This window comes from Rhinichthys klamathensis, unplaced genomic scaffold, assembly GCF_029890125.1.
Source record: "Rhinichthys klamathensis goyatoka isolate OS25496 unplaced genomic scaffold, OSU_Roscu_1.1 h1tg000276l_1, whole genome shotgun sequence".
In the NCBI taxonomy this organism is placed as follows: domain Eukaryota; kingdom Metazoa; phylum Chordata; class Actinopteri; order Cypriniformes; family Leuciscidae; genus Rhinichthys; species Rhinichthys klamathensis.
Genome location: NW_026606795.1, coordinates 287,668 through 302,093, shown reverse-complemented (window position 1 = coordinate 302,093; position 14,426 = coordinate 287,668). Strand labels below are relative to the sequence as shown.

The 14,426-nt window shown below is 38.7% G+C and overlaps 1 protein-coding gene across 3 annotated transcripts in view; it reads right to left on the bottom strand.

Annotated features, from left to right (window-relative positions):
- The window catches only part of adarb2 (adenosine deaminase RNA specific B2 (inactive)), a 225,407-nt gene that overhangs the window by 40,131 nt on the left and 170,850 nt on the right, over positions 1–14,426 (bottom strand). For all 3 annotated transcript variants that reach the window (XM_056268772.1, XM_056268773.1, XM_056268774.1), the window contains one exon: positions 434–548. In XM_056268772.1, coding sequence (XP_056124747.1) covers positions 434–548 — 115 coding nt within the window. The remainder of the gene's footprint in view (positions 1–433; positions 549–14,426) is intronic.

The window sequence follows — 14,426 nt, the reverse complement described above, 5'->3', positions numbered from 1 at the left end:
ACGCAGAGGAAAAGTTACTTGGTGTTGCTTTAAACTAATAACAATGTTTTGATAGTGCCACAGAGCCACAGTGCTTGCACCTTTCATGAATGACTTATAGTTGACGCAGAATATAAATCTAGGATAAGGGAAAGTATTTTATCTTTGGAAAAACATACACACATCACCTTTAATATTGTTCTAAAAAAACAACAACAACAACAACCCAAGACCTTCATTGCCTGTAGATCATTTAGTCTATTCTTTGACTGCTCTTTGAATACTTTTTCTGATATATGTGCATCTTTGTCTGTTGATTCTTCACAGGTGATAAAGTACTAAATATTTCATACAAAGCTCCACACTCACAGGATACACAGAGACTTAGAGGTGCTTTCTCTCCCCTTATTGAACTTCTTAAATAATTCACAGGCCGATTGAAATGATGCCATACCTCTGGTCATGACGATGCCCGCTAGGCCTTTGTGACGCGCGTGCAGAAGTGAGGAGCAGCCGGCCAGCTCTGTGTATTTCTCTCGCACCAGGTGGAAGATCGCATCAGCAAACTCCTGCAATACACAACGGGTCAGTTTGATTCCTTATTAAAAAATATGTTCATATGGATGATATTTTGCTGTTCATGTAGCAAACTTGCAAACATCAATTTTCCAAATCATCACCAGTTTATCTAAACTCAAATGTGAATGCATTTGAAAAAATGATAATTTCCATGAAAAAAAAAAATACATATCTGAAACAAATTTATATTGCACAAAGAAACAGAATTTAAATTCCTTCATATTTTCAAAGTGTATTTTATACATCAAAAATCTAAATGTAATAAAAAGATTTCAACTAAAATGTCTAAATATTTGAATGTACTGCTAAGTATTAATAAAATGAAATGTTAATATCTGAACATATTATTTGATACAGCAATGTTACTGCTACAACACTTTGATTAGAAATAACTTGACTTTATTCAGACAGGATATTGCATAATAGAGATTTTAACAGGCCATAAATCATATATATGAAGCATATTTAATTGCAAATCAATTAAATTCAGCGAATAGATTTGCTATTCCATGATCACACAATGACTTTGCCCGTAGCATTTTCCCCCCATCACACCAACATGGTGACCCAATTAATTTGTGTCAAAACATCGGCCATCAATAGAGTAATTGGAAGGCGAAGAGACCACGGGCGTGCTCATAGTCAGACGTTTATCTGAGACACTTTCGCTAATGGAACAGCGTGATTAGTTTGGTGGCGTCTCAAATGGACCATCTGTCCATCGCTCTGAGCTCAGGGTTGAGGCCGCCAGGCTGAAAAATAACCTGGATCCTGTGTTTGCATTCAACAGACGGGCTTCGGCCCAACCCTGCCCTGTACAGCTGTTCCCGAACCTGTGCGTTTCGACTTATCATACCAAGTCCACAACGGATGCTATTATGTTACTGTGGCAATTAGTGGCTTATGGAGGCAAACACATTTTCATACAGTACAGATGCACCTCTTTACTGGGGATGTTCACAGTATGTAGCGCTGATGAACTGATTGAAACACAACAGGATTGTGCCTGCTTATGGACACTGAATCACACTCTCGAAGTGTTTGGCATGGTAATGGGCATGACAATGTTGATATGTTTTGGCGGAATAGATCTACTATGCTGCTACTGTAGAGTACGGGATTTGCTACTGCCAATACACACACGACACACTGCTGTGAGCACGTAAGACACGCTGCTGCTGTATAATATAGCATACATGAATTACCCGTAGCAGATATATACAGGTGGAGCTGGGGAAGCTGGAGGGTTTCTGAAAGAGCGCTGCACTGCTATAGCAAATGCTGACCGAGTATTTAAAGGTTGAGAAAGTGATCTCATTGGCTACTGATACAGCAGGAACCAATCAGCTGTGCCCTATAGAGAATGACGTGATTGCAAGCAGATTGAGTTAAGGACCTGTCAGCCTGCGCAATCTAGAGTTTCATGACAGAACTTTGTATTTAGCAGAAAAGCACAAAAATATACATGCTGTTTTATATGTATTTATATGTAAATAGACACTCACTGATACATATCAATGCATGGCCAACTGTATTTTAATTATGAAAAAAAATCTATGAAATCTGTATTTTTTTAATTCAAGCAAATTCGTAAACACTTGAATGTATCTGAGGTTTGTATAATATGAAATGTGTATAAGTTTACATTTAAATTATATATTTAAATAGTTTTTTTTGTTTTAGAAACAGTCCATTGTGGTATTAAATATATATATATATATATATATATATATATATATATATATATATATATATATATATATATATATGTGTGTGTGTGTGTATGCTACATGAAAACTAATGAATACTAATAAGATCACACTGAAAAACAGGATATATTGCCCTACAAATGCAAAACACATTAATACCAACACCAGAACTGATGAAAAAGTGCTTCTTTCGTATTTAATTTGAATTGGTTTTATATTAATTTTTATACTCCATTTGGGGAATTAACTGATTAAAGGTGATATGTGTAATGTTTTTATGTTCAAATATTTCTATGTCAGTTTAATGTTCAGTGACAACTGTAAGAAAACCAATACCAATGTATTTCAGTTGTATGCAGCAACAAAACTCTCTGGAAATGTGCCATACTGTATCGCCTAATCATATGAACAAAATGATGGTGTCATCATTAATCTGGTTGGGTAGCTAGCAGTTACACACTGTAAAGTGCTTCTTTACTGTAGCTTGAGCTTGCCAAGCCAGCAGACATATTTAAATGCCTCTCTGTGGTAATTAAACACTAATCCCAATGTCACCTTAATAAAACATATTTTATTGGTGACATTAAAAGGATTAAGAGGGATGCCAAACATTTCCACACTTCAAAGACAGAGGCGTGAGCTATCGTTGGACTGGCGCCCGAGTTCAGTGACGGTGCTCATATACCATAGATGTGCCTTCATGATCCAACATTCACCTCTCGTGAGAAGGAATTAGGGCCGACTGGAAAAACAGCTACATTTTTACATTTTCTGCTAATCTTGCTGTCATTATACTAGCAAGCATCAACTGAATGGTAACCAGGGTGTTGCTATGTAGTTTTTTTAGGAGTAGTTTCTTATCGACCATGTCTGTAGTAATGGGACAAAGTTTAATACTACAAAACAACCCTCAGCATTGGCGGTTTCATGGGAATTAAGTGGCTTCGGCCTATTGTTTGCTACATGCCAACAGCACACTATAAGCTTTTCAATTTCACATACTTGTCTCAACTTGAACCATTAATGGCAATCAAATCCTTTGATTCCTTGTGAAGATATGCCATAATAATTAAGTCTTTTGCATAAATCTGTATTCACAAGTCTGAAGGAGAAAAAAGGGAAATCTCTTGCAGGTAATGGACTGAAATTAGTGATCAAAGGCAGAAATAAACTATTTAGAGCACTCAAAAGGGACTCTAATACCTTGAAAGTGTCCATGAAAAGGAAAGAAAAATCAAAAGCAGAAAAACTGTGATTTAGTCTCTGGCACATTGCTAGAGAATTTGTGTTGAATGTTAATCAGGCAAAGAATAAGACTGCTCTGTCAAATCAGAGAAAAATTGCAATCCAACTCCTTTCAGTTTGCAAGGTGTGGATCATGTGACAGGAGACTTTCTGTCGTTCTTTCTGTCGTCTAGGAAGGACAAACAAAATAATAAAACGCATCACAATATGACACACTTCATTACTGCTAAATGTAGCTTTACCATGGTGTTCCACCTCTCGTACTGTAGTAATAATTGCATTTTCACTCGACTAGTGAGGTTGCTCTGCTCTTGTACAGTATTATGCAAAATAACCAAAAAGATCTAGAATATCAAGGTCCCTAAACATTAACTGCCAATAATTTCACACCAAGTATTTTAGCTTGAAGCAGCTGTTAAAACAAAATCGGTTGAAATTCGGCAGATACACGGGCTTAGGTAAAGGTGTAGTTTTAATTAGCAAGGTTATATTACAAATAACACATCAATGGCACAACATTTAATCAGGTTTCATTACAACTCTCTTTCCAGAAGTCGTGTTTCCAATGTAGAATGTCAGTAGCATTGCTGCCGTCATCTCCCCTCAGAAGTCAATAATGTGCCAGGAACACAAATGTCAACAGGGAAATTTTCTCGACTGATCCCTGACCCAGAAGTCTGTCCCTTGGGGGCGTCTTGCTGACAAAAGGGTCCTGGCAGTGCATGGCTTTCTCTGCAGGGAAATGGACTAGAGAATTCGACTGCCTGCTTTCAGACTGAGGTGAGCAGACGGGAAGAGGGTTGGGATTTTGCTCTACTGCAGTATGAGAACTTGTCAAGACGTGTGCACCATGTTTAGCGACTGACTTTACTTGCTAAAAAATCTTGATGACCTTTGTTTTTTTTTTACAAAAGGTAAAAGCCCAAAATATCATAATGATTAAATGTTGATTTAAAGGGTTAGTTCACTCAAACATGAAAATTATCACATAATTTACTCACCCTCCAGCCATATATGGCTTTCTTCTTTCAGCCAAACACAATCAGAGTTATATTAAAAAAAATATCCTGGCTCTTCCAAGCTTTATAATGGGAGTGAATAGTAACTGACATTTTGAAGCCCAAACAAGTGAATCCATCCATCCATCCATAAAAGTAATCCATACGGCTCCAGAGGGTTAACAAAGGACTTCTAAAGTTAAGCGATGTGTTTTTGTAAAACCATAACTTTATAAACTGTAGCTTCCGGTTCACGAGTTCCAGCGTATGGCGTAGGATGTAGGAGTAGCGTAAGCTTAGCTGAGAGTATAGACGCCTCTCACGGTTCAAACTAATAGGGGTGGGCAAAAAAACTCAAGCTCCTCCCACATTTCTCTTTAAAAATGCTCGTTTTAAACTTCCAATTTGTGACCGGTGTTTAATTTAGCTCTATCCTCTGCGCTTCCGCGTTCGTCAATACGTCATGTGTCAGGTCAGATGTCACTCTTCGCCGGAACTCGACTCAAGTACAGAAGCCAGTGATTTTAGTTTATAAAATTATAAATTATTATAATTTACAAACACATCACTTCAGAAGGCCCAGAGTCATATGGATTACTTTTATGATGGATGGATGCACTTTTTTGGGCTTCAAAATCTCATTTACTATTCACTCCCATAATAAAACTTGGAAAAGCCAGGATATTATTTAATATAACTCCGACTGTGTTTGGCTGAATGAAGAAAGTCATATACACCTAGGATGGCTTGAGGGTGAGTAAATTATGGGATCATTTTTTTGGGGGGGGGGTGAACTATCCCTTTAATGCATTTTATAAAATGCAGATTCAGTGAGGACCAATACATAAGCATAAGTTACATGCAGCTGTAAAAAGACAATACCAACAGTTATTGAAAAATGAAGCAATTTTACATAATTATGAAAGTAGCCCTTTATATCATTATGTTTTTATTGTACATACCATGCCAATAAATCCCAACATCCTTCAAACTCTGGTTAACACTCCCACAATTAACGGCTTCCATTGCATGACGTGAGAATCATATATTTCCTAGCAGGACGAGACGACTCTGTGCTTTACAATCTCCAACTTGAGAGAATCCAATCATATGACGGTGTGCGTGAGGGCCATCTCTCCAGAACCCCCCCACGGCTTATCAGGGCCCAACAGAGCAGCCGTGCCTGCAAAGAAATGGGGCCATGTCTTCTATTTCTTTATAGAGGTATTTAACAATTCATTCACCAAGTTTAATAGTGTCTTTCCATGGTTATATCATCCTCCGCCCTGCTGCCCAGGGTGGGTTCTTTGAAAATCAATATCCGTTGGAAGCCTGCCTCAGGAGCTTTGGAAAATCTCAAAGTGGCAGATACCCACAGTGCCACACATTTCACTCCTGTTTGTTCTCTGTTACCCATGCTATTAAACTCTCGGGTTCCATTTCTCGCCTTGGCTTTACAAGGAGCCCACACTTTCATTTCTGTTTGCATTGTTTTACAGTTTGTGTTCCTTTCTTTCCACGCGAACAAAAAGGAGAAGTGGGAAAAGTGCTGACGAAGCCCCCGCCCTTCCAAAGTGAACTGTGTACAGCTTTGTGATGTCGCCTCAAACCGTGTCCAACCTTTTAGTGTGCAGAAGGTCCAGATGGCCCTGCAGCCTGCAAGACAGATTTTCAGCCGGCCACGCTTTCTGCTCTATCAGCGGGGAGCTGTCAGTCAGATCAGCCTGGCTGGGCCACCAGTGCTGTTAAAAACAATGCCTTCTCATCTATCAGTGGTAAGACTCCCTACGCCCCTACAAAAAATAGCAGGGCCAGAGAGCTTTGATTTGGGTCCTTCAACGATACGAAGGAGAGTTGGGTCACTTAACCCAAAGGGATGGACAATGCTCCTGACCCCATTGCCTACAGGGATCATGACAAATTTGTGGCTTGGAACAAATGACCTCCACTATCAGGAAAGAGGTTATGGTGGAATGAGTCGACCTGATAAAGCAATGGCCTGATTTTTTACTTCGAAAATGAAATGTAAAATGTAAGCTAACTACTTTGAGACTTGAGGTCTAGGCTAGAAAAAAGAGAGTGCGACAAATCTACACATCAACGTCAAAGTCAGACATACGTCTTTGACCAAGATACTACAAGTTTTTTTTTCTTTTTTTCTCAGTGTCTTGCGCTATGAGCACTGCATTTTTAAAATGCTAACAATAGATCGTGTCACAACATATCTCAATACAAAAATGTTACAATTTGTCTCATGGATATAGGGACAATATATTGTGTATAGTTTACCCAAAATGAAAATGACTGTGTGAAAATAATTGACAGAGTTTTAGTGTCAGTACTACATTAAACTACTATATATAATGTTGAATATAATGTATAATAATGCAATGGAGGAATATTTGTGGGTCCTGATAATGCCAAATGTCTTATGTTACCAATAAAAAGTGGCCTATACATTATTTTAAATATCTAGTCAGTGAAAGAGTGCAAGCATATTAGTCTAAAATAATACTGTATTTTCAGCTTCAGAATCATGATTCATGACTATTTTTATTCTGGTGTCACTATTGTCCTGTGCATTGGGTTACCAGCACTAAGTCCAAGCCTATTCATTTACACCCACAATGTAATACCAAAAGTATCATTTTAACTATAACCTTTTACCATTTGTCTTGGAGTATCGCAATAACATCGCATCGTGAGTTCAGTATCGTGATTTGTGTAGAATCGTGACATGAGGATATCATAATAATATGCTGTATCAAACTAAAAGTCATTTTTGACTGCTCTTACACCCTAGTGCTTATTCTGTGAACTCAAGTCCTGCATTCAATTCATGTGGTTGCTGTTTGGTTGGAGAAACCAGCCAACCACAGTTTACCCCCAAAGGAAAAGGGGGCGGAAGTGAACTTCAGTTCAGAAATGAAAACAGTCTTAGCATGATAAATGATTCAGTTACCAAATAAACACGTACAACCAAACAAGCTGAAAAAAGTTCTTTTCCAGGCCATAACGCAGATGCGCACTAACAAACCAGCAGTGAGGATCGTAATCATACAACAGATGGACTCATCATGCACTTCTGCAGCCGTATAAAACAGATGTGTGTGTGCATGCGTGTGTGTGAATTCATGTGCGCAGCTATGGTTGCAGGGTTTGAAGCCCAATAATTGTCCTGCTCTAGTGAGGGCATCTGATCATAGAGACCTGGCAAACAGATATGAAAGCAGCTTTTGGGATCAGTTCAATCTGTGCCACAGACTATCATGGCACCATGTTGGTTTTGCCCTGCATGGGTTTAATTCTCTCTCCATGTGCACTCAACCTGGTATTATCAGTGCGCCAAGAGGTGCCACGGTGCAATTCACTGATCCTGTGCCTGTACTCTTTAAATCTGTGTCCACTCTGCTTCAGACATTAGGCAGTACACAACGGTGTGTATATAGCCTGGGTTCCAGTGTGGAAAATGTGGAAAAAAAAAAACGAGGCCCCAGCTTGTTTTAAAGGCTCTGCATCAATCCCACCTGATTAACCCTCGTGTCAAGATAGAAAAGCACAGATAAGAGGCAAACTGGCTTAATAATGCCAGAGAGGGTGTAAAACACACATCAGGGCCTTTATACATAATGCATCAAATAAAGAGGACAGGGAAGAGGCTCCTTCAAAAGCATAACACGACCTGCCCCTCAGAATGAATTCGTGAGCGGGAGGGAGTTAGTGGGGAAGATTGAGACACAGAGGAGGTCCGGGAAAATGAAGAGGAAAGATTGACGGAGAAAAGGGAAGAGTGTGATGTTCTCTTAACGAGCGCCTCTCGTCTGACCGTAAGGGCTTTTCACGCGCCGCTCATTAATCCACTCCTGATTGTGAAGAGCCCTGCTAACGGAAAGGCCACGGAAAACACTATCATCATTACTCCCAAAACGGCACGAATGCTACCGGCTAATGCAGCTAACTCTGCAAACAAACAACATACACAAAACAGAACCAGTCACCAAAGAGAGATCTATAATATCTGGAGAAAGCTATACATTAGCATTGCTATAAATCACATTAACAGTTGCTTAGCTGACACAGAAGTTTTATGACCCCTAGAATATTTTGTTGTATGATTATCAAAAGAAAGAACAGACCCTCTTCTTAACCCCCCTTAATTCTTAATTCTGTACTCTTTCAGAAGATGTGTAGAAGCGCCCCCTATAGTATAACAGTGAAACACAGAAATCTGGAAAATTGGCCCCAATGGTGGGGAAAGAGTTAACACATCTTGAATATCAGCTAAAGCAAAAAATAAGCTGAAGCTACCAAAGCTTAAGAAAAGAAAAAAACTGACCAGTAGACCTCACTAACTGACTAGTTAATTGTTGGACAGTTGACAATATGTCCCCCCCCAAAATTGCAGAAAACTATTTTTTATAATATATTTACTTTGCTTGAAGGGGTGTGCATAAGACTGACATGACACCTTCATAACCATGACATGACATATGTCATGAATATGAAGTAGGGTTTATGCATGTTTATGACAACTGTCATTAAGTGTCTTTCGCTCAATAATGACATTTTGAATGCAAATATGACATTGTTTAAGATGTCTTTGTTATGACATCTTGACATAAACCATATCATCATAACCTGTCAGTGTATTTGTCATGACAACTTGACATTAAATTAAATTAAACTGTCATGTGGTTGGTTTTGACATTGGCTGTCATGAGGCCATTATAACGGTGTCATGAATATTTTTCGTGACCTCAACTACAGTGGTACAAATTGAATTTGTCATTAAAAAGTTATAATGGCTTCATGACAGCCAATGTCAAAATCAACCACCTGACAGTTTAATGTAATGTTAACCAATAAAGCTAAGTGGTTTCTTAAGTTTGATAATTAATCGTCATGTTTATGACAGGTTGTGTTGTCTTAGTAATGTCAAGTTGTCATGACAAAGACCCTGACAGGTTATGATGTATTTGTTTATGTCAAGGTGTCATAACAAAGACATTTCAAACAATGTCATATTTGCATTAAAAATGTCATAACTGAGCGAATGACGCTTAATGACAGTCGTTATAAACATGCATACAACTTCCTTCATATTCATAACATGTGTCATGTCATGATTATGAAGGTGTCATGTTAGTCTTATGCACACCCCTTCAAGTAAAGTGTTACCCATTTTAAATATATTTTTATTGCTTGCGATTTTGTCGCTTCATACAGCAATTTGTATTTAATGTGGAAAGAGAAATTACCTGATGCTCAACACTGACATTAGGATGAGGCGTTAAACAGAATAGCATCCGAACAAATCAACCTACCAAAGGGAAAGCAAGCGCGCACAACTTCAAAAATATTGCCTCGACAAGCACCTTCCATGTGCTACCAGAGATGAGACGTGTTCAAACGCCCTGTGAAGTCGCATTTGCTGGAGAACGTTCTGACCATCAACCAGAAACATCACAACTCTATCACTTCTGCTTCTCTTGAAGATACCAGAGCACCGCGCACCATCCCAGACATCACTTCAAACCCAGCCTTTTTCCTTTGAACAGACCCTCCATATCTGCTGCCAAACCTGGTAACCAGCAAACCCTGCCTGAAATTACAAGGTTTGGAGAGTAAAAATATGACGTTTGAAACAATTTGAGACAATTTCAGCAATTACAGCTGTTGAGAAAGGAAAGAGCAGTCATGTCGTTATCTAACCCTTGGGTACAGCAAGAGCACCAAACCTTTTCATGGACTGCCCTTGCTGTCATGGTCCAATAATCCGGACACTCCTGAGCGCTGATCCCAGCCCTGCGAAAACCTTCCGGCAGGCCATATATCACTCGGTATTGATATAGTTCCACTACACTGCCACACCTGACATTTGATTCATAGCTTCAGGTGTTCTTTTTAAATTCTAAACAGTCAACAAGGAATCAAAGGAAAATGTCAAATGTGTGTTGTGCCGTGTTGGAGATTGGTAGAGCCAGATCGCCTCAAGTAAGCTATTTGGTTGAAACGTACTGATGTGTGATGTAGCCTTCTGTCTTTGTGAGTGATTTTTTGAAATTCGGGATCATAGATACAGTTGGAAAGCAGAAGGATCCTGTTAACGCTGCACCTATTTGCAATTAGTTGTCAAAATTACACAACACAGTGTCTGCACATTTAAGTTTGGAGTGTGCGCTAGTGTTGTGGACAAGAGCGCCCAAACCGAGACCAAGTTGACCAGAGTGTGTTGAGACCAAGACAAGACCAAGACTTTGTGGGGATTGAGACCAAGACCGGTCTCGAGTACCTACAACACTAGTGTGTGCTGTCTAACTGGGCAGTGGTTGGCCAAAATAAGCTTCAATGCAGACTTTATTTCAATAGTTAAAAGCAAGGCTATGCAAATATTATGACATTATTATTCAGGACGAATAATCTAGTAAACACAATGGGCCAGATTTACTAACAGCTTGTGCCATGCAGAGCAAACCCTCTTTTGGCGTTAAAAACACTACTGTCAGGATTTACTAAAGACACGGTGAAAAATTAGCGCTGCATTTGTAGGAGTTTCCCTTTCAGACAGAACATTTATGGGAGGAGGAGAGTTTTTAAATGAACCACGCAAGGTGATTTACTAAGGTTTGCGCTAGTCACTCGACTCTTATTTGTGCCATTATATAACGCCCCAAAAAAGCATGTCCTAAACCAGATTGCTAATTTGCGCTGCTCTTCATAGATTGTGTTGGTCATTATGGAAATAATCCGGCTGTGTCTGGGATCTTTAATGTGTACGTCGTCAGTAGATCACGAGCAGAACTTTCCAGTCCCATCAACGTTTTTATGGGATATTGGGATTGCGCTCTTATGCTATTTTGCCCTGTTTAGTAAATCTGGCCCTATAAGTGCAAGGCTCATATGCGTTTAGGTCAGTTTTCAGGTTCAAATGCTCCTTCAGATCCTAAAAGAAAATAACAAATGGTGATAATACACTCACTGTGTGCTGTAATACTACTGAAAAAACAAGATCCTAACCTTTATCTCCATACTGAAATCTCAGAATGGGCAGACAGCGATTCACCTTTAACGAATCGTTAAAATATCAGTGTCCAGAACACTGAGTCCGGAGAGTTTTTTAAAAGCTTAGCTATAGGTGTGCTATAAATAAATAGTGCTCATTAACAGCTATTGAGGTATTTTACTTGAAACGGTCTTGGACACGGAAACACTGTTCGATACCTCACGATTTAACAAGCGGAAAAAGTGATTCATCGTTCAAATAATGTGTTTCAACTAACACGCTCCAATAGCAATCTAAAAAAGCACTACAACCCAGAAGCCTCCTGTGATGGAGACCAGACTGGCACAAACATTAAAAAGAAAGTGAAACGGGAGGAAGAGAAATTTTAGTGTATGCTTCTATCACTCAATTACACTTCATCATAGTTGAGACATTCATGGACAGAATGCATTGTACTAACACAACAAGACAACGCTCTCAGAAACTCAAGCCCATGAACTTCCACATTCCGCATCGTATCCGACATTTATTAAGCCTGCATATCAAAGCGTGGCCTCTCACGGCACAGATTTCCTTCATTAGACACTGCTTTGCCCGGGCCGCTTCACACTCGCTGTAGCGACATGCTAAGTCAATTACAGTATCACTACTTCTCGCTGTTTCTCTTCAAGTGGATCACCCAGGGACGTGTCACTGTTATGAGACGTAACCTTCGCATCCTAATACGCGCCTGTACAGCAGATGCTTTGATTTACAGCTCCGATCTGCAGTCCCAACGGCTTCACCTGTGATTGGAGTCCACGTGTAAAGCTAACTACTGTGGTCAGACCTCACTAACCCACCCTCCAGCTCTCTGTGGGAGAGAGTTCTGCTTCTAGCGGATGTTTTACAATTCTGGTTAATGGCTCTCTCTCTCTCTGTGTGTGTGTGTGTGGTGATCGAGGAAGACGAACAGGGAATTCTTTTGCAGACAGTGTATCAGCCTCCGAACTGTGCACTGACACTTAAGACTGTCATTAGAGGCACTGTATAAAAATCGAAAAGTCCTAATTTGACATGGCAGTCACCGAGGCATGCACAGGGAGAGATGCCCATGTCCACTCGCACCAAAATATCTTAATGGTCTTGTAGCTCTGTGAGCAATTTCATTAGTGTCCCAGCAGAGGGAGCTGAAAGAAGCTCTCGGAGACTAAAAGCGCGCAGTCATTATTCATTTATCTGTACGTACACTAGTGTGATCTCCATTAGCAGAGGTGAGCTTTGAATGTCAGTGCTGCATATACTGAGTGACAGGGAAGCTCTGACTTAGAAAAGCAGGGAATGGAGTTTTCCTGTTCGTGTTGAGGTGGCGAGGCAAACCAGATTACCGCAAATGCTACACTGTACATGTCATAAAGTTGTTTGAAAGGCAAAAAGGCCTCAAAAGGATGCAGGCTAAAACAGTTTGACAGTTAAATGTATTTATAGAATGAAAAAGCACAGATGACTTTACACAGTGGTCTAAAAAGCAGCATTGCTTCTTAGGTAAGTTCAACGGTGAAGTTTATGGGTCGTTTGGAAAACTAAAGGAAAAAGAATTTGTCTAAAAGGATAAAGAAAAAGAGCACAATAAAACACTAATCAATATGACGACTATATACTTTCATATACAACTATATTCCAAGTTAAATGGGACACGACAACAAATCATTTTCTTAAAAATCTTTTGATCTTTTTTTTGTGGTAGAAAAAATAGCAATCCATTCATTGAGAATTTGTGACATTAATCTTAATTATTTATTTACTTTATATATATATATATATATATATATATATATATATACACACACACTACCGTTCAAAAGTTTGGGGTCGGTACGATTTTAAATACTTTTAAAATAATTCTCTTCTGCTAACCATGGCTGTGCTTATTTGATTAAAAATACAACAAAAATCAGTTATAGTATTAAATATTATTCCAGTGTAAATCAGCTGTTTTCTGTGTGAATATATAGTAAAGTGTAATTTATTCCTGTGATCAAAGCTGAATTTTCAGCATCACCAGTGTCAGTGTCTTCAGTGTCAAATGATCCTTCACAAATCAGTATAATATGAGGATTTGATGCTCAAGAAAAATGTATTATTATTATTATCAATGTTGAAACAGTTGTTGGTCTGTCAGTTGTACAGTTTTTTTTATTTTTTTTTAGGATTCTTTGATGAATAGGAAGTTCAAAAGAACAGCATTTGTTTGAAATAGAATCTTTTGTAACATTATAAATGTCTTTACTGTCCTTGATAAATAAAAGTATTGATTTCTTTCCTCCAAAAAATATAAATAAAATTCTCACTGACCCCAAACTTTTGAACGGTAGTGTATATATATATATATGTATATAGATCAGTAGTTTAGATCAGCCGGAACCGGGAACACTTCCCATAAATCCTGATGTACTTGGTACATCATAAGGATGGCGTCTACGCTAATATTAGTCTCTCTGTTTATCCCGAGGTTTACCGCAATCCGCCGGATGGGCGGCCGGAGTGCCTTAAGAGTTTTTCTGTTAGAATGGTGTCGTGTAAGCATCCCCTAAGTTAATATAACCAATGATCTCCGCAACGGAAGTGAATCAATCAAAACTAACTTTAGCTGGACAATAACTTTATCCTTATGCTGTTGTAAAGCCTAAACAATCTGTTACGGTAATTTCTATTATAACTGTAAAGCTGCTTTGAAACAATCCATACTGTTAAAAGCGCTTTATAAATTAAGGTGACCTGACTTGACTATATAATACAATTTATATTACTATGCAATAAAATACTATACAATTACTGTACCAAAATCTTGATTTAAGTTTATTCTAACCTATTTATTTTCATATTAAGCATACCTCAGTAATTTTTGTTAGATTTATAAATAATACTTTTTTG